Source organism: Lepisosteus platostomus, chromosome 6 (assembly GCF_059453375.1).
Source record: "Lepisosteus platostomus isolate fLepPlt1 chromosome 6, fLepPlt1.hap1, whole genome shotgun sequence".
In the NCBI taxonomy this organism is placed as follows: Eukaryota; Metazoa; Chordata; class Actinopteri; order Semionotiformes; family Lepisosteidae; genus Lepisosteus; species Lepisosteus platostomus.
Genome location: NC_142616.1, coordinates 18,731,370 through 18,753,182, shown reverse-complemented (window position 1 = coordinate 18,753,182; position 21,813 = coordinate 18,731,370). Strand labels below are relative to the sequence as shown.

At 37.1% G+C, this 21,813-nt stretch overlaps 1 protein-coding gene across 3 annotated transcripts in view; it reads right to left on the bottom strand.

Annotated features, from left to right (window-relative positions):
* lrmda (leucine rich melanocyte differentiation associated) overlaps positions 1–21,813 on the bottom strand; it is a 335,929-nt gene that overhangs the window by 104,476 nt on the left and 209,640 nt on the right. For all 3 annotated transcript variants that reach the window (XM_088634563.1, XM_088634564.1, XM_088634562.1), the window contains 2 exons: positions 20,709–20,843; positions 15,012–15,138 (listed from right to left, as the gene is read on the bottom strand). In XM_088634563.1, coding sequence (XP_088490689.1) covers positions 15,012–15,138; positions 20,709–20,843 — 262 coding nt within the window. The remainder of the gene's footprint in view (positions 1–15,011; positions 15,139–20,708; positions 20,844–21,813) is intronic.

The window sequence follows — 21,813 nt, the reverse complement described above, 5'->3', positions numbered from 1 at the left end:
CTGCACACAGCCCTTGGGGACATTAATTATAGAACAGGCCGAGCTGTTGAAGAAACAGAAATGGCTAGATGTTGTTACAGTCCCTGTCACCTACTAATCATGTCCTGTGACATTGCGGGGCTTTACTTGATCAGGTTTCCCATTAATCATTCTTGCCTTACGCTTGCATTCTTTTTTCAGGGAGATTAAAGTTTAAACCCCTCATCCTAGTCTGTTTCACCTGCCTGATAGTCTTAACAACTCCCACATTTATACTGAATAGCTGAGGGTCTCCTGAGCCTTACAGACCCTATTTACTACAGGTCTTGTTAATAGGCAATTGACTGCTCTCGGTTAAGAGCTAACTTGACTACATGGCCATCCTCTATGCACATGTCGATTTAAAATAAATGTAGTAATCCAACCAGCTGCTCACCCAAATTTAAAGAAAGTATAATGGAAATGTCACTGCTAATGTGTACATTTTATCTCATTTATGTATGTGCACATAAAGAGTAGTTTAAAATTCAGGTGTACTGTAAATCCAGAATTTAAGTTATGTTTATTAAATAACACATAATAAAATGTTTGTACTGGATACGTCAATAGGATGGCTCTAAAAAATATTTGAATATATTTCTAATCACACAATGTTCAAATCTATTCATTCCACGTAAATGCTGAAAATCAATTCTGTAAATTGAATCCTCTACTGCTTTTTAGTCATCTGTTAGTTCTGCTGCACAAACCATCAGAAAGTTTCCAGCCTCTAGGTATTAAAGGAGACAGAATACAGAATGCAGAAGTAGAACTCTGTACCACATGATCACAGGGAAAAACAGAGAACTGGTGCTCTTCTTTTCAATGGTCTAATATTAGCAGGAAACATGTATAGAGCTTAATATGGTATAGGAACAAGTAATAGGTTTATTCCATGCTGAAAAAAAGAAGAGAGAAAACACAATGGTTTGGCCGTGGAGCCTTCTTCAGGTGTGTGAAGCCTTCTTCACACCTGAAGAAGGCTCCACGGCCAAAACGTTGTGTTTTCTCTCTTCTTTTTTCAGTATGGAATAACCCTATTACTTGGTCCTTTGCAGCCTACACATGCTGATGCAGCTACCCACCTGAACTTAATATAGTATATGTGGGCAGTAATTATACAATGGGTCTGAGAGTATTAAGAAAACTGGAAATCAGTTTAGTCGGGTAGGAATCTAGGAATACACTGGAGGAATTAACATCCTGCTTAGTGCTCATCAGCATTGTAACTATAACGTTAATCCATTAAATAGGCATACGGTATATTTGTGTTTTCTTAGGAACGCATTTCTAATAAAATGAAATAAAAAATAAAACAAGTTATGGTGTTTTTTAAGAGTTAACAGTCACCATGAATAATGTGATTTTGCATATCAATTAGAAAGCATACCTGTTTAAAAAGACTTAATACTTCTGCTTTGAAAATAACTTTTACTACTGGTGAAACAGGTGTCACTGGCTACTGACTCAAAGTGGAATGAGAAGTCGATTTAGACAGTTTTGTTTTCTAGCATAGTGCAAGAGTTAGACAGGTGAATGTTCATTTACAGTTTTGTACCAAGGCACTAAGTGTTATTCTGCCAAGCAAATGCAGAAAAAAAAACACGTACAGATAACTTCTGAAGGATGTATGTGCTCTGAGTGTAGCAGTTAAAGATTAAGGATAATTTAGTGTCTTTTATAAAACACTAGAAAAGCAATCAGGGACATGTCTTATGTATTGTGAATAGATCTCAAAAAACAATGACAGGTCACACTTCCTGAAGGTTTTTATAGTTTTACATAAAAATAAATAAAGTTCTACTGTGTTATTTACATCCCAATGTGCCTTAATGATGCACAGTTAATACGCACTAAATAACACTGTCTTCCATCTCAGACAGCTTTAAAAATAATTGACCAATATGTTTCAAGCAGAGACACAGTGGGCCGAGAATTCAATCGAGCAACTGACAGGATCCATTGAACATGTCACTAAATTCTACACTACTTACAAAGCAATGTCAGGTCTGGATGATGCTGTTGCAAGTTATCTGTGATTGTATCCATAAGGGTGTGTTGCCTAGCTCTCTGAAGTACGGTCTAGTTAACTCATTTCCAGTTGGTATTCCTTCTTAAGAAACGATAGACATTTACTTGCTGTCAAAAGCCTGACAGAATTCCCTTCTGGTCTTTGAACACAAAACAGGAGTTAGTCTTACAACAAAGAGAAAAACTGAAGAGACTCAATATTCTTCCAGGTGAAGCCAACAGGCAGAAAACATAACACCTTCCCTAGGTGTATATATCCATAAGACCTTACAGGATCAATAAATCCATCCATTTCTTACTGCTTTATCCAGTACAGGGTCGCAAGGGAGCCAGAGCCTATCTCTGCAAAAGGCAGGATACACCCTCTACAGGACACCAGTACACTTGAATACACTCACACCAAACTCAATTTGGTCTATTAATGTACCAGTACAGTATGTCTTTGGACTGTGAGTGGAAATCGGAATACCAGGCCAAAACCCACACCAACATGGGGATAACTAACAAACTCCAGATAGCATCCCAGGTCCAGAACTGAACTCAGGGCTTCAGCGCTTTGAGACAGCGCTGCTAACCACTGCACCACTGTGCCGACCGATACGTATTATACATCAGCCATTTTCAAAGCAGGGTGAGAATCACTGGAGGACCACCGAAAAGCCTCAAACAATATCCAAAGGGAATGTCATTCCTGACCAACCATGGGTCAGTTGTCCAGCAAACGTTCAGCTCATCTTAATTTCATTTCTAAACTTGCTGTGCATTTCATGCAAGGAGTATATTATCAGATATGATTTTGCGAACAGTGTGGTTGCAAAATTCCAATTCAAATGTTTCACTGATCCTGTGTATTGCTACTTGCCGGTATTATGAATCGAGTTGTTTTTATGATAGCTCACTGCTCCGGCAGATGAGCCCTCTTCTGTCCCTTCCTTAATAGACTTGTGTAGGTTTAATCTTGGCCTTCTGCATAGTTACAGGAAGGCAGAAGGATATCTGCCCCTGGTGCGTCAAAGCCTCACATATTTCATCGAAATCAGAATGAGACATGTGGGAGAAGAAAAGCCAGAGCTATCAGCAGCCTGACCCAGACATCTACCTGCCAGAACCTGACCAGGCAGCGACGGGGACACAAATACCAACAGCGCTGTTGGTTTGAAGACTCATTTAAAGTGCCGGCTTTACCAGGTTACCAAACAATACGCCCCTACTGAAAGCATCCACAAAGGAGCCGGAACATTGTCTGCTTTAAGTTCACAATGCTGAGCCAAGGTCTGTGTTTTTTTTGTTGTATATGTTTCTATTCAGCAATGGACTATCGTCGTCTTAGGAATGACAGTAGGTGGAAACGCTATCTTTCATTACACAAAGTATAAATAGTGTAATCTATCAGCACTGCCAATCACGATGATTGATTACAGGCTGTCACAGAGGAGAGTGACATATTAGAAAAGTTTTGTTAACAATGCCTATTGCTAGTCTGCCTGCCACAGAAGCTGGTGATTAATGTGTTGTCAGCCTGTAATCCCACACCCCTGGCTAATGAGGCAAGAATTTATCATCTTTACAGAGTGGCAGATGTCAGAGGGAAAGGAATCCAAGTGCTGGAAACAATATACTTTTTCTTACCGTGCCTGACAAGTCTGACAGGCTCTAAAAACCACAAAGAAGCCTTGTGTAAGCACAAACTTAAATGAGGAACTTTCATTTGGCATCTTCTTTAAATTCTGCAAATCAACAACTATCCCTCAGAACAGACAAAATAAAAAAAAAAGTTCCAGAAACTTTGAACTTGTATCTCCTTCAGGCCAGGAAATGTATTATATGTTTCAATTGCATACTGTCACCTGTCCTAAGACAAAAAAGAAATACTTGGATTTATTTTTTTACTTTTTATTCAGTGCCACATAAAATGCATCGTGAGCACCACAAACTATACAAGGCATCATATTTATTCGGTATAACACAGACTGCATTTTCAATTAGAATTTCTTTTGCAAAGTGCACGTCTTTTGAAAAAAAAAACACACACTGCAGTACATAACATATTTGAATGTTCTTTAAATTGTGTTTACAGTTCACAGCAATTTGAAGTAAAACTTACATTTTTCTGAGTTCGGGATTATATGTTTTTCAAGGCAGTAAACTAGAACAAAAACATTTTATGGAAGAAGTGGATTAGGTTCTAAATGGATCCAGTTTAATGGATATAATTGTCACATTATGATGAAGTGGTAGGGAATGTTATGATAAGCATTATCTTAAATATTGCCTCATGAACACTTTCCTTCAATACCTATACCACAGCACAGTCATAAGTGGAAATATGAATACAAAGGAGTTCACAAACAAGCCATCTGTGTTTAATTAAGCTGGCAACATCTTATAATCATCTGAGGAAAACAAAAAATTAAATTGCAATTAAACTATAAGGAATTATGCTCAGGGATTAAAGTCCTTCCCGAAAGCAAAGAAAATTGAACCAGCAGTCTGTGTTTTATAATTGCAAAGAACATCAGTTAATAGGTATCATAATTGACATAAAACAGCAGTTCGGTAATAATTAAGCAAACCCAGATTTGCTTTGAGGCTTTTGAAAAAAATATAAAAGGAAGGGACACATTAATCATAAAAGCCTTGAGTGGAATGTTACATCTAAATAATTCCAGGTGCAAACGAAAGATCTGGTTTAACTGGGAAAAAGATTTTTGCTAAACTGAAAGAATTCATTAAACTCATGAGAATCACAAATTTCTGTTTTGGAATCTCACAGGTATCTCCTCCACTGGAAAGCATTAAATGGTTTTTGACAACAGCATAAAAACAATGCTTATTCGAAGAAGAAAAAAACAACATTTGGACAGACTCAAGAGTGTCTAGACGGCCAGTGGCTGTATGTACTGTATGTCAAAGTTAATGTGGTATCTGTTCAAACCTCTGAATGAGATTTACACAAAACTTGCATCAAGAAAACCTGGAAAAGCTACAGATTGATGTAACTCAAGTTTGCACTTAGTTTAAAACATCTGAAGTTCTACAAGGCCTATGTTTTCAGCTAGAAGGTACAGTGTGTATTTCAATGTGATAAATGGTAGCATTCAGTTTCTTGGCTTTCATTGATAAATCTAAATACTTAGCAGATAAGCGATGTTCTATTGCTTAACAGCAGGCATGCAGCTAAGCCTTTTCCTGAATGAATGATTTTTTATTGGCCTTGCCCATAAATGACTTCAACCAATATTCCTACAGTACTTAATAATTTAAATAAGCATTCCAAAAAACATTCTGAAAAATGGAATGGTTATTCGCAGATAGTCTTTTTTTTATTTTGAGAAAAAAAACAGGACTTTGGTTCAAATTACAAGGCAAGTCTGAGAGAAACACATGGAAACATCTGCTTGTAGAGAGTTTGTTTAAACTTGCAATAACAACAACAATAATAATATATATATATAATTCATGCAGCCAGGGTCAAAAGACGTTTGGGTCACACACCCTTGCAATTTTTACTTTGAACAAGCTAATATATCAATCGTGCAGTAATTATCAACAATCATATAGGTTTTAAACTTTTACAGTCCGTTTATAATGTGCAATTGAATATGATTCATGTTGAAAACTGTGAGTCACCCCTCTAATTGCAGTTGTCTTTGTGGACAGCAGCCTTGCCCCAGCCTCGCCCCATCTGGGAGTTCACTTGCAGAGGAACTTAGCGGCTCGGCTTGAACCACTGCACTTCTCTTTGCCGTCATGTTAAAAAATGGCCATGTGTGCGAGCCCTGGGCAGCAGGTCCTCCGGAGGGAAATGCACAGCTCTTTCCTGTTTGCGTTCTAAGCAACAGAAAGAGCACAACGCCAAGTCAGCCCTCGCGCACATACGTAGAGAGCAGTACATTGACTTGAACACACAGCTTTCTGTTCAGGCTCATCATAAGAAAATCCCACATGTGACCATGACTAAAATAACACATTTTTCATCAATACAACACATGAAAAAGAACAAGATTCACATTGTAACAGGCTCACCCCTCGTGGCGTGGGGGCTGAGGGAGTGAGTTTTCTCTTTGCCACAGGGGTTGGGCTTTCTGGCGAAGAGGTAACTCTCTTGCCTCAGAAGCCAGCGACCAGGAATCAATCCTTAGTCGAAGCTGATCTTTCCCCCTTGAGGGCTACAATATGGATTTGTCAAGCTACGTACAGTAGGTCTGCCTTTACCACTCACAAAATGTTTGCAAAATGATTCCAAAGGGACAAGCTTGGGGATCAATTTTGAAAAAATATGGAATGGCAAAATCGATTTGGATTTTATGGTAATACTGAATTGCAGTACTTAATTACTCTACACACCAAAAATATGTTTTTTTAACACACCAAAGGCTTTTGTTTTCACTCTGAAACCCTTCACATATTTAGTCCTGTCAGTGGCTGTCGAAAGGCTGGTATATCAACATTGCTGTAGTAAGATTACAGATTTCCTCTTTTTGTTTACCTGTGACAATGGCTCATGCTTCCAAATATCACACTGCTCACTTTAGATTTCTCAGCTGTAGTAAAAGATTTTCAGCTCCAAGGAAGTAATAATGCATTATGCATGTTGTAAGACCAGAAATAAACATTAATATTGCAATTTATAGATTTGCATCGTCTTAATAAGCAAGATTGAGATGTATACTTACACATTTTTGGGAAATACAGCAGTCTCTGATTGTCTTGCCCATAAACTACTTGTCTTTTACGGTCTTTGATTTAGTACTGCTAGTTTCCCCATTGAGAACAATAAGATATTTGTGCTTTTTCACTCCTGGTGATTTATTTCCTGCAATGATTTGGCGTGCACACTAAAGGCACATTCATGCCGAGCACTACGACATGCTGTTCATAATTTTCTGGATGCTCGAGGGAACCTGGAAGTCCCAAGTATAGAGATGAGCACTGCAAGGATGTATTTCACAGCACTGGAAGGAGACAAATGGATAAACAAATAGAAACAAAAATGATGGCTGATATAGTGTGTACTTAACCACTACACCCCTCAAGCTCTTCCCTTACAAAACTCATCCTTTATAATCTTCTAAATCTGAAATTCCCTTTTCTGCATATTATGAATATAGAGACATGAATTAAGCCTTAATTATCTTAACTACATGAATTGCTAATTGAATTTCCCTCCCTAGAACACTATAAAGAGGACAGCAGTGGAACAATATCACAAGCTTTGACCTGAAGAGAGGATCGCCATAAATGGGCCACTCGTATTGAGTTGGATAAAACGTGCATTTTTAACACATGGTCAGTTCACCTGTCCATAACACATCCTTCAACCTTTAGGCATTCTTTTACCTTAAAACAATAAGCTTTCTAAGTTTTTCGATATCTTAATAGCGTTGTTTTTTCTTTGCAATCTGTATGATTGTTATGAACATCACCAACACCAAATTAATGGGATCAGAAAATAATTAACTGTACAACTAACTTTGACGCTACATGTTGTTTCCTACAATTGTTTTTATTTTCTTTACAGGTTTGCCTAAACTTGCCAAAAAATTAGAGTTTTTGTACAAATCCCGCTTGAACCCAAAGCCGAGGGATTGAATTTGAGCAGGTATCAAGTTTCAGAGCTTGCCTGAAACTTTGTGCTTTTGAAGCCTGGTTTTCGTTATCTGTGGAATAGATACAAAAGAACATTTCTTTCACAACGAAGCAGTGAAACCAGGAAGTGTAGCTTTTTTTGTGCAACTCTCAATAAAATGTAGGAGCCCATCCAAGGGCCATTCCCTTAAACCTGTACTCCTTGCTCCAGTTGTGGCAGAACAGAAACAGATGGGATTCACGGCTCTTAATGTACAGGTACATCAATAATTGATTGAGCAATAGCTCACTAATTAAGTTCACTATAAAGAACACAGGTGGGATGCAAACCAAGGCCCTGTGGCCCTTTGGGTCCAGGAGCAAAGGACACTGTGCTGAAGTAACTAATCGTCTTGTGTGAGTGGATTGTACTGTTATCTAGACACCTCCATCCTTTAAGTGGGTGGGAGATCTCAGAGCCACGTCATGTTGCTGTTGTTTCAGGCCCACATTCCTTCTTCTACTGGTGTGATACTCCAGTTCAGATAAATTCATGGAACTTAGCATGGTAACTAACAATGCCCAGCGTGCTATTACTAAGATGATCAATTACATACTCAGATCACAAACTTATTTTCCTAAAGCATACAGAGAATCAGTATGTTTTTAGGAAATGGTACTTCTTTACACCAATTGGATCTCAAGGAAGATATAGTTATAATGTAATGTACGTTATGTATGTTATAATACGGAAGATTATGTTATACCTTTCTTCTCCACTCATTTTTAGAACAATCCACTTGAAAGCATTTCTCCTCTCTGTACTGTGATTTGGGCAATTTGAGATTTTTTCTGCTCTTTGTCTTGGCAAAGACTGATCTCTAGATAGTCCTTACAAGTAATAAGAGTTAAAATGATACAACCCTGGAGATGCAGCACACTGCTGTATCCCAGATTCAAACCGCTGTCTGTGCTATCCACCCAAACGTGACCGAAACCTGCTGTGCCAAAAGGCCAGGCCCATAGCATGGGATTTCATATCCCATGATCCACTCTGTGATCCACATGAGGCAACTGAAGTAAAAAAAAAAGATAAACAGCATTTCTTGAATCATTTAAGAAGAGGACACAGCAAAAACTATGTGGAAGAACATTTAAAACCGATAACAGGAGCCACTTCTTTACACAAAGGGTTGTGGGAGTATGGAACAAGCTGAGTAGTTACAGTATGCTTTTGAAGGTGTTACCCTGGCTTCTTCCACAAAATGGCAGGATAAAATCCATTGAACAACTAGATACTACCTACCACAGATTAGTTGGGCCAAATAGCCTCTTCTCATTTGTAACCTTTCTTATGTCCCTGCATATGTGGTCATTATTATAGACAAAAAGGAAAAAAAAAAAATCGGCAGAATGCTGTTTCTTGTTTGCCAACTCTTAGTTTATATATATATTTAACTCCAAATTTTTAGAAATTAAAAAAGGATTAAAAAACCTTGTGAAATATATTTTTTCTTCTATCAATGCTATGTATCAGACCAGATGCATTAGTATAGCATCATCTCTGACATTTTGAAATAAGAAAGACTGTGCCAGTTATTTTTACGTATCCCAGTTATAACTGCAGTGTTGATTTAGTTTGCTGTCTTCCTCTCAGCTTCTCTGCGATGTGTCCACACAGCAGACATGTGAGTCTGTGTAGAGAGCCTAACCTTTCACTGAAAACATAACCAAACCAAGAGTGACAGACTGTTTTAAACACATTCAAGCTGCTGAGAGCATCACAAACCAAAATACCCTTATGCACATAAAAACAGAAACACTCATTTACAAAGCAGCAAAGATTCCAATATGTTGCTTCTTAAAGCCAAATAATTAAATGTTAGCTCTTAAGTAATATGTGGTTAAAGCAGTTTGACACCAAATTAATAATAGACGAAAGTCAGGTTTTAATTGCAGTTCTGAAAATGCAAGGGGAAAAGGCAGAATTCCAAACGGACTTCTAAGTTAAACAGTTTGTGACAGCCTGACTGTCAAAATGTCTTAGTGGATTAATAAGACACTTTTTTACATGTATGTTTTATAGCAAGTGAGACTCACTCACTGGTTAACATTTTGGAGCCATGGAAAAGGTTATGAATTTTGAAAAGTTATGGTCTTCATATTGTATTAAGGCTTACTGCTGCTTTATTAAAGACATATGGTCCACCAAAGTACATTATATTAAATGCCATGTTTGAAAAGCAGCAGCCTGGATCGCGGTCACATTCAATTCTGACGTGACTCCTGAGGTTTCCAAAGTTCAAAACAGTTCCTTTTATTCTTCAGGATTAACCATAGACATAAATCACTTTCATAACGTATGATTTCTTAATTTTACTGCATCAGAGGCTTTGGCATTAATGTTAATCCTTTTGTGAGTTTTGTGGAAAAAAAAATGGTGGTTTTGGTCACACGTTGCAAACAGAAAACAGACTCTCACATAAGTGTTGCTTGTTTTCAATGTAATGCTGTTTGAAGTTCTAAATGTATGCTTCCTCTGAGGGCAAGATAAGGTTCTAAGCAATCCCATACGCTGTGTGACGTGTCCCACTCTACAACCCCAGCTTCATATAGGATTAGGCCTCCTGGTTTGAGCTATGCTTGCTCATGTTTTAGAGGTCAGCACTAAGTAAATACAGAATTCTATGTGCATGGATACCTACAGTAAAAGGTAGGTTGGATTAAATGGTGTATGTAAATTATGATAATTATATGATAATGTTGAGAAGCTACAACAAATGCTTTCAACTTTTAGAATTAAAACAAATATCTTCTTACCAGCCAATCAGCAGCCATTCAATACATTTTGGATAAAATGTGCATTTTGCTGAGATTAGTACTCCTATGCCCACCTGCATTACTATTTTTAAAATACTTTAAGTTCCCACAAAGCCAGAAGAGCTGGTAAAAAGCCATAAACATGTGCATTAATTAAAAATAATTATGTGAAAAATGTACAACTCTGCTGCCTCAGGACATCAAGACAATAACACAACACCAAAATCAACCTTCATTTTGTTTTAAATTAAGCCCTGGGCTTAGTGAATCTAAGCTCTTGCAGTTTTTGAGAAATATTTAGAGGGATTCCACTGAACACTTAAATGAGTTTTGTTCAATTACTAAGGCTGTCACTTTGTGGGAAACTTAGCAAAAGAAACAAGAAGGGTGCTAATTACTTTGTGTTGTAACATTATTATTGGCACCCTGTCTTTTAGTGTAGAACACCCTACTGAACAAAACATGAAAGCAAACACAAATATCTAATTATGCCATCGTCTCCAGTGCCCACATTCCTCATGGGTTTGTCTGCAGTCCCCATTAATTGGTGACCTGCTCTATTGGCCAGCAGACTGTTGGGATGATGATGATGAAGGCAATTAAGGACAGAGTGTACACATGCCCTACAGAGCTTGTTATGGCTGCCATATCAGCTCTTATCAACCTCAAAACAAACAGTATGTAAATTCGTCCATGACAGTGCTGCTGAACACACGCAGGATGTTTGAGACTGGTCTGCTTTTACTCCTACCCTTTTTCAAACCACATATGTTCCCAGCAAGATCCGTCTATTGCTTCACCATGGCACAAGGTTCTCTTTACTCCCGAAGTTTAATTTTACACAGATCATGGAGGATTCTGCATTATAATGGATTAGATTTCTTAATATCCTTCAACAAAGGACTTTACTATATCAGCTTGCTATATCATTGATCTTTGGCTTTCATTTTGACTAATCAAATGCTGATGCTAATTCTCCTTCACTTTAGGCCTATGACCATTGCTTCAACAGTTTCTCCTATGAGGAAATATGTGGAATATATATGGGAGACATTTACAAAAGCAGGTCTCGATATATTTTAGCTTCATAAAAACATAGGCACAATCATACCCAGTCATTCTTAAATACAAGTTAAGTTTTCTCATCATAAAACACTCTTAATCCAGGCTTTACTCTGTAATCAGAAACAAAAGATTCATCTCACAGAAAAACATCATATACAGTTGTCTCTTCAATATTCATTAAAATTTATTATCCTCTTTGCTTATTTTATATATACTGTATATATCACTATGCTGGCCAAGTCCCTCATTTGGTCTTTGTTGTCAACATTTGTGTTCTAAGAATTGAAGCCTGTAATTTTTCATTGTAAACTTTTTAAGTGTTGTGTATTTTAGGTTACAATAACTTTTTTCTTGGAGACAATCTCGATTCCCAAACACGATTACGAAGTCCGTGTTGTTTGTGTTACTGGAGAGTCTACTTCATGAAAGACACAGTAAATCTTCTGCTGCAGGAATAATGCTAATTTATAATTAAGCATCATGCCCCTTCTATGGAAGTTCTACTCCCAGTTTGTTTTATTTTAAAAATGATCCATTTTCTTTTTATTCAGAACACACTTCACTTTCACAAATAAAAAGATAGAATAAAAAATCTGTTTGCCACGGTTTATAAACTGCATTTTTTTTTCTTTCAACAACAATTATGATGTTTATAGTAAGAGACAAAACACAAAAATTATACTTTTTAAAGTATTTCCCATATAGAACAGATAATTGGTAAACATTTAACTATTAAACTTCAAACATTTTCATCTGCGTCTTTTAATAATAATATGTAACAAGTAATGTTTATTGAATAAGAAAAAAATCTAGGTTCACATATGAATCACGAATACAATAGTCTCAAAATTATGTATTTAAACAGAACAATGTTCAAAATTTCCAGCTTTTGAAAAAAAAAATGTTTTCGTGCATGAATAGTACCTCATATTAATTTAATCAAGTCAAATTAAGCCTTCTCGACAACTCTTAATTAAAAGTTAAGAACCATTACCTGTACTGCTCAGCATCATGGGAGCCTGTAAGTCAGTGAGCTTCGAATGCTATACTTTCTTTAAGTTCAGAGCTGTTCAGCTGGGAAGTGGAGTGCAACACATAGGACTTCATAGCTAACCAGGTGTTAGAAGGCTAAGTGCTCAGAGCTTCAAGCTCTTCTACAACTTTTAATAATCAGCACAATAAGAGTCTGGCTGTTAAATCTAACCATTACAGTTTGTGGCAGCTTAGCACGGTCTTATTAGCAATCACAATTATGTTAAATAATATAAATGCATGGCAGTCTAAAGTAAGACTTTATCAGCCCTGAGCTACGCACCACGGAGATCTTAAATTGCAGAAAATCAGTGACAAAAAAATATAATACAAAATTAACCGTGCCCCAAAATATATTATTTCTTATAAAATATATGCTAAGAATAATCCCTAAACAATATCATAAAGAGTCCTGAAGTGTTATTGTTTTAGTCATTTATTATTCGCTAATTTTGAGGTAAAGCATTAAAAAGAGCCAGAGTGTCTTGTGATGACTCTAAGAAACTTAACAACTAAAAATATAAATAATAATTCTGAAAGATGTTGTTAAAACCACATGCATTTTCCATTTGTAAATTCTTAGTCAGGCATCTTTTGACATACATTTACTACATCAAGTTGTATAACTCAGTCAAATCAAATATAAGTGATCTCCTCACTTCATAGCCCAAATTTATGACTCCTGTGACAGTGAAAAGACTGGCTCTGGTTGATAGAAACGATAAATATTTTAGTACTATCCAATAGCATAAAATCAATTCTTACAACAAAATCTTTCCAACTGCAAATCCAGCAGATCAGAAGGTATTTATTATAAGGGATTGTGAGCCTCACAAAAAAGCACAGAGGAATAATTATAAGGCCAGAGCATAATTAAGCAACTCTGACTGTTGTATACGTGAGCTGTCGCTCTGATGTGAAGTGCTGTCACGCTCAACAACACAGCCCCAACTGGACAGGCGCCGTCTACTTTGATCTGGGCTTGTGCATATGACATGAGGTCAGAATCTGATCATTAAAAAGAAACTCCCTTATGTGGTGATCAAGCATTACGGGATCATTTCTTCAAAGGACCTCAGATTAGGGATTTGTAAAGGGTTCTGACAATAAGGCACGTATAAACAAAGCAGAAGAAGGACAAGAAGAAAAAAAGATGGATTAGATTATGGTAACTGCTCGTCTGTGGCATTACCACACATCTAAATTAGTGGGGCAATAAAAGAGCAAGAAGGTTAGGGGAATGATTTGTTTTTGTTCATTTCTGAGAATAGAATGATGACACTCTTTGCACCACTTATATTCTTTTGACACCAAAACAAATGATTTTGTTTCTAATGTGAGTGACAGAGTAAAGCAGGGTGTCTAAAATGCACTGAAATATGTTTACGTAACATTAATAACATTAAACAAGACAGATTTTGTTTTTATTTTCTAGAACCTAGAGGTTACTCTCCTATGAGCATGTTATAATGAGATTTAATTTATAAGACACTTTCACTTCAATGAATGTGTCAAAGCAAAATTCTTTGAAAAACTTCTTTGAGACTTCTAGTGCCTTTAAAATTAGTTTGAAAGTGTGAAAAACATTTACTTTCTACTATACGATAAACTAGAAGGCACTAGAGCTCCTTGATAAATTATGACCTGCATTAACAGTGTAGCGATCTTTACCACATGGCACTGAGCTGGAAAGTGCTTAGTCCCAGCAAAGGCTAGTGGAGAGGCAGGAGCTCGGGATGCTGTTCAGGAAACAGAGGACAGACGAAACAGGGGATGCACAGTGCAGTCAAGCTGAAAAAGGAAAGGGGAAGGTATGGCACAGCTGAGCAGAGCAGAGAAGCTACACGGTCAAGCAGGTCTGGAGAACAAGAAAGCTGCACAGTCCCACAAGTCTGGTTGATTGCTGTAAAGGCATAGTGAGCAGGGGCAGATGGAAAACCGCCTGGCTGTGTGGTTTCATCTCGAGATCGTGCAGTCGGGCTGATTCAGGCAGAATATTCTAAATATTATAATGGACTGGGTCACACTGGGGGTACTTTTCTAATTCAGTAGGAAGCTCAATGACAGAGCGCCTGACCATGGGCAAGGCATGGTTTAAGAAGCCTGGAGATGATGAGATTATTACCCATTAGGAGGAGGCAGGTGGCACGGACAGCCACCTCAATCGATTTCTCATGGCACCGAGAGTTGTTTGGCTCATGTGCGAACACTCAGTTGCCGTGGAGACTGAGGGCTGCGAGCTCTGGCTCTGCTGGGTGTAACAGCAATTACTTGAAAAAAAGAAGACTACAAAAAGAAGGACCTTAGATGTATTTTTCAGCTCCGTTATCAAACTGAGTCTCTTTAAATATTCTTTCAGACTTTTGAATAAGCACTAGAACTTACAGAAGAACAACATAAGAAGAAAGAATGCTTACCATTAAGTTCCAGAAACAGCCATCATTCTGAGAGCAGTTTTTTCCTTCAGATTGCCTTACCTCCTTGTATGCTGGCTTCACCACCTTCATAAAAGCGCCTCGAGCTTGTGCTTCCTCTAGCTCCCGTCTGGTCACTTTTCTGGTGTCCAGGAACTTCAGATGAGGCAGTTTGTGCAGCACAAAGTACCTAAAAAGAATATTGTTAGTAGCTTTTCAATTTGACACAAGAAGAGAAATGCTATGTTTTGTTCACAGCCAAAGAAATTTTGAAAAAAACATTTCTCAATATTTTTTCTTGTCTGCTGAAACCTGTAAGGTCCTGTAACACCTTCTATAAGCTGGGTAATCCTAAGCATTCGTCAGTGCCTACATTGAGTTTCCAGATAAAACCAATAAACAACAGAAATTACCACTGGGCGGGGAGACATTGCTCATACTTAAAGAATTGGAACAAACCAGTTTAAGAACCATAGAAAAGATCAAACCAGAACTTGAACCCAGCACCCAACTGTCAACGACAAGCCCAGGGCCTGTTTTTTTGCATAGAAAAAAAAAATCTTTCTAACTGTGAAGCGAATCTAGCAGATCAGAAAGTATTTATTATAGAGGTTTGTGCATCTCACAAAAAGCACAGAGGACAACTGCCACTCTCACACAAGCATACATGACTGTACATATATAGTTCTGGAACTACTGGGCCTGTACCTATATGATTTGTTTAAATTCACTCTGGACCTATATTTAGGTAATATATTCATCAATGAAAATATGCATTTCTAGTACTTTATCGCAACCTCAGCTACCTGGTTTGACCTCATCTACATTAAGCGCTTTGGGAAGCCACCTTTAAAGGCGCTATATAAAATAACGTTTTTTATTATTATCTACAGTAAGAAGACCATGTACAGTAGGCTTCACACAGAAATCGCTTAACATCATGTCGACTTGATCTACAGTAGATGTTATGAAAAGAAAAAACAGATTACTATGAGGCTATCTTTCAGGAAATACCCTCTGCTAATTCCAGCAGGTCATTACTGAGGAACACCCTTGGTCCATTTTAAAAAATAACCACCTTTAAAAAAATCACTAAGTAAACAGGAAAAATAAAGAAGAAAATAATAAATATCCACATGGATTACTTCTGCCAAGCTGTCATCTAAGTAACATTAGAAAATATGTTTAAAGCTTTCAGACACTCTGCATCTTTCAATCCAGGAGAAGAAAAAATGTCATAAGATAATGGCAGAAACACATTGATGCCAACAGATTCTTTCATAGGAAGGCAGGAATTGAAGGAACTGGCACGTCAACATTGAAACTCAAAGAAATAGAGACACCAGCTAAGTGGAGGGTGAGAACAGACAGATATATAGGTGAAGACAGCATCTCAGAGAAAAAATCAACAGATCCTTTACACAGCAGTGAAAGACAAATTGATGAGGATGAAGATGATGAAGGCAGATAGCAAAGGCAGTCCAGAGTTTTCAACACTCAGAGATCACAGGTAACAACATCAAACTTGTATGACAATGAACAAAGTTGACATCATACAGTCCTTGTTATGGCAGAGTAGACCATCTTCCTTGACTGATGAAAACATAGAGAAAATACCTTGAAGAAGGAACAAAGCACTACAAGAAATGTTTACATTTTTTTATCTTAAACACTTGTTTCCTCATATTTGACACTATAATGACATCATTTACATGAAAGACTTGGACAAATATTTAAAATGTAAGAATCTGCAACCTCAGCATCAACATTACGGTACAACCTAAAATATACAAAAAAGATGTCTAGCAGGATAGTTACTCTTTGAAACCATCAGATACTTTTTGAATTGACAGTATTTTTAAAACATTTCTGTCTTGTTAGAATTTTTTTTTAAATAATTTGTTTCAGCCAAAAACAACGGTTATTCTGGCAAATCCATAGCAAATATTCTGATTATTGATAATCCTTTGTAATGTCTTCTTACTAAGGTTACTCTGTAAGCACTGAGAGCATTTCTATACTGAAATCTGAAAATAGCTTAAGACACAAGTCTGGCCTGATAGCAATGTTAAGAGGCCACCTTCCATAGATAACCTGATAGCACTTGGCTAGACCAAGATGACAGGCCTCTGTCAGCCTTTCAGAGATATTAATGGTTCAATCTATCTGTGATGGGGGTAAAGGAAAACAAAAGGGTGAAAATGCATTGAAACTGTCAACAGGTAATATCAAGAATGTTGCTCCCAGGTAAGTAATTTTGGAAGACAGGGGGCTGCTGTCATGCCACAAACTAGCTACTTTATCTAATGGCACACAGAGAAATATGTGGTTTCACATACATGCCTTCCCTGTGTCCAGAACGACCACAGCGGAATGTATCTGGGTTTGTGTGTCGGTTACTCCACTGCGGACAATTGCCATTTTACCTTTACTGAACTTGTTTAAGTTCCCTAAATAAGACTGAGCCACTACTGTTCACACAAGTGATGAGTGCTTTTATAGTATCTATTATTAAGTTTATAGAAAGACTAACAGACATAGATAATTAGCCGTGACTGTTTCACAAAGCTCTTTCTAGAAACATTTAATTTACATTTAACATTTAACAAACATTTAATGAGTCTTCTAATTCTTAATAAGTCAAGACATGCAAACACGAAGGGCTGTGTCACCCTTATTAGGGTTCATCAGCATGGTACATGGCTAATTAACATTCATATATCCCACAATACCAGATTTCCCATTAGGCACTGTAGGCATAGTGCCTAGGGCATATGAAATGTTTAGGGCCTATGAAGGAGGGAAACACTAGTGACTAACAAAAAACGAGCTGCTTGCAATCGTCACTAGGTGTTCCAAATCAATAATCATATGTTACTGTATCTAGCGGCTGTTCTAGAAACTAGAAGTATCGAAGTGATGGTCGCTCAACTTGCTCCATGAATCATGTGGTTTAGCATTAGAATAGTTTGAAGTGCATCATGTCAATCGACGAGTAATTCAATTGGCATTTACCCCACTTTTTGCACATTTCGGAGTGAAAGTGCCTAGGGCCTATGAACACCAAAATCCGGCCCTGATACCCAAAAGCTGCATAATGTTTATAGACTGATATACGAAGTATTTACAGGAGCTGATCACTTGCAACTGCAACAAATTCACAGTGTTGTACCATGTTCACTGACGAGTCTATGATTGTAATGTGTGTGGCCACCATTGGAAGCAGCATAACTTGCTGTTGCTGTCTTATAGGATTCTGTCCCATTACTCTCAAATAGCCTAAAGAAGCAAGTGCCTAATCTCTGGTCTCTGAGCCCTAGATGCTACACAGCGCATTCCAATACATCTCACAGATGTTTGATGGAGCTCAAGTCTGGCAAGCGAGGCATCGACAGCATAACGGTAATGTTCTTGTCCCTCAAAAAGCTGTTGTAACACAAACAGCATGAGGGAGGCTGGAATGCTGTTACATCCGAATGAGCCAACAGGAAGGGCAGCAAGTGGGGTCCCAGGACTTGATCAGTGTAGCACTTACAGGCAGGCTGCCATCAATTACTACAAGTGTTGCTCTGTAGTAAATAGACACTCCTGACCAGGCCACCACAACTGGTCCTCTCCATTGATCTTGATGAGAATTCATATCTCATGGACTCCCACACCATACTTAAGAGACATAAAAGATTGTTTGGCTGTGACATCTTGCCAAGTTAGAAATTGCTGACTCTTAACGACTCAATATGGTGAGAAGCTGTGCACTGACTTGTCTGTACAGTGCACTGTCCAGCCTCCATAATACTGATGGCATGAAAGTGTTGTGCTCATGATAAGCATATTGTTTAGTGTGTTCATCTTTCTTTCTTTTAATCAGGCTTGACATGCAACAGGTTAAATTACCTCATCACTTCTCTGTCACTAATGATGTCATTGAGTGCTTATAAAAGAGTCAAAGTCATAGAACGATCAATTTCATACATATCATAAATATGCTTATTTTCTTTTTATTAAAATGTATAAAATTAAATAGAGTGCTGAGTTTCTTTTGATGAAAGTTCTGTGTCGCATGCGTTTTAAAAATATTTTGCAATGTTTCATGTGTCAGACCCACTTGGTAAATGATGCAGATGTTGTAAAATGATCCTGTAGGAAAAGCATCAGTTTACCTTTGATCTTCCAGTAATTAGACTATTTTAAAGTAGCTTTGAAAGACTGCATCAGCTCTCACCCAACTGTAGTAACATAGATACTACTTCTACAATGCCATCTCAGAATTCCTGAAGGAGCAGAATACACAGTCTTGAAGGAGATCCACATAATTTACAAATTTAAAAATAAAATTAATAAAATAACAATAAAAATTCCAGTCACTTTACATAATTTTTATTAGCTAATACATTGCTTTTTTGTGTTAGTAATAACTAAAATTGACTTGATTCTTGACTTTTTATGTAAAATTTGAAACAGTTGAAGAGCAGATAAAGGAAGTAGTTCAATACAATGTACTGTTAATCTGCTTCTTTTAGAAGTAAGTCATTCCCTCATATTTTTCAAATAAAAAAAAACATTCAAATAACCAAGATATTGATTTACATTTGTTTTCTTGTTTTCATTGTATTTTAAGGCAAGTTCTACAGTGACCTACAAGTGGCCTAATGTTGACAGATATAAAATCCACATTAAAATGAAACAACGCCATGCTCATTTTGATGTACGGCTTTGTGACACATCATAAATATTACATCACATAACCACAGAAAATGTCAATCAAAATGGAATGTCTATCGTCAGCACTAAATGAAGCATGGACTTCTGCAAGTGAAAGGCTCCTTTACGGCATTTCTGCGTGGTAAATGATTAATATGGCACACATTGTCAGAAAATGCACTTAGAGAGAAAACAGTAAACCGAAAGTATATATTTCTTTTTAACGTGTTTCTTGCTGAAAACTTGACAAATTGTTATTGCACAGTGTGTTAGAAGCTTGCTTCCATCAGGAATTGTTTGAAAGCCTGATTAATATATCATCCTTTACCATAAGGCTGGATAAAATACTGCCGTTTATGTTAATGACAATTCAGACATGAAATCGATTTGCAAACTAAGATTCAGAACAGTGTAATGGAAGCTGAAAAACATAATGACACCAGTTTTTGCAACATGTTTAATGGAGGAATATTATGGCAATAATGCTATGCTACTTCAGTTCAAAAACTGTTGGAGATATGTAATTTTACTTAAGAATGCAATTCATTATGTCCCATATATTATACTATTTCTCCAGAAAAATCTTTTGCAAATAGAACAAGGCTTATTTACACTTCTGTCCCCTTTTTCTCACCCCTTCAGAATACTAATAAAATGCAGAAATTGTGGGAAGCAACCTTGTGATTCACACAAAGATTGTACTGTGTGGCAGGAAGACCATGAAGGAGAAAAAGCAACATCCCAAAACAAGTGACAATTCCTTTTCAGGATTTAAGCACCGCTCACAAAGTAATGTTGTTAAAACTCTTATATTTAAAACAAGTGGACTTATCCTAAGATTGCTTTTATGTCCTACTTCAAGCAGTTGATTTTTGTCATGTGCTTTGTCCCGTCTGTTTTTTTCAGATGAGCTTAGCCGAGCTCAGCTGTAATTAATGAAAACGGTGTTTTAGGTTTGTTTGCTTTTTTTTTTTAATCCAACAAAGGTAAGGCGAAAATAAACACATAACCAAATAAAAGAAAAAAATGAAAGCAGTTTTGTAACGCTGTCTTGCTAACCTATATCGCTGGTAATCGTCTTCATCCTTATCCAGGCTGACAAGTTCATTGGGACAGGCTTCATTGCCTAACAAACTGAGATACTCCAGAGAAGGTGTCACTTCGGCCAAGTGGTCCAGCAGGGATTCTATATCGGTTATGTGTCAAAGGGCAAAGGGTTAAGGATTCAACGTCTTTAATTAAAAAAGCATTTACGGAGCAATGTCTATTGGTATAAAGCATACTTCTGAAAACTTACAATTAAATTTACTACGGCATTCAAAAGCCTGTCAAGAGTTATTGTGCAGACAGCAAACCAGGGGTAAATTCGAGTCTCAGATTCTGGCATATACTGAAAGAATTCAGCTGTTTTGTCCCTTGTTTCTTTCTTCATTTCCTAGGTGGCTTGGTGCAGAACATTAAAACATTGACAAAATGATGGATGCCGTGTGGTAAAATGGTTAGCGATTGCTGGAGCCATGAAACTTTTCCAACGTGGAAACAAACAGCTACTTCACAGCACATTCATCACTAATACATTCTCTTCATTGGAAAATGAGCCTAAAGTGTCAAAATACAACAGCACTAATGCACCACTTGAATATAAATGCCTCTGTGTCACTGTAAGACATAAATAATTACCCCATTAGCATGTGCAGGCCACTTCAGAACTAAATTCTGTTCTGAGGCTGTGACATTAGCTTCACAGAACCACTATTTTTTGCTGAAAGAGAACCTTAGTGTTTGTCTGTTGATTAACTATATGGACAGACATATTCTGGAGGCATGGGTTAGAGCAGTTTTTGACTAACGGATTTTCACATAAATAATAATGCCCAATGTACTTGTTTTTTTATTTTTTATTGAGGCATCCTTCATAATGCACTTAATATACTAACATTTAATTTTGAAAAATGTGAAAAGACACAGTTAATCCCTTTTTATCATGGTTTCATATGTTCTTTTTTTCTCCCAAAAATAATTACGCAGAAATGATCAGACTGCAATAAAATTCCCTTAATACATTTTGTTTACATTACTGCTGATTTTGCAATAGTAACACAGATTTTTTTAGTGCCAATACTCACACAAATCATGAAATCCTTTCGAAAAATGCAGTGAGGAA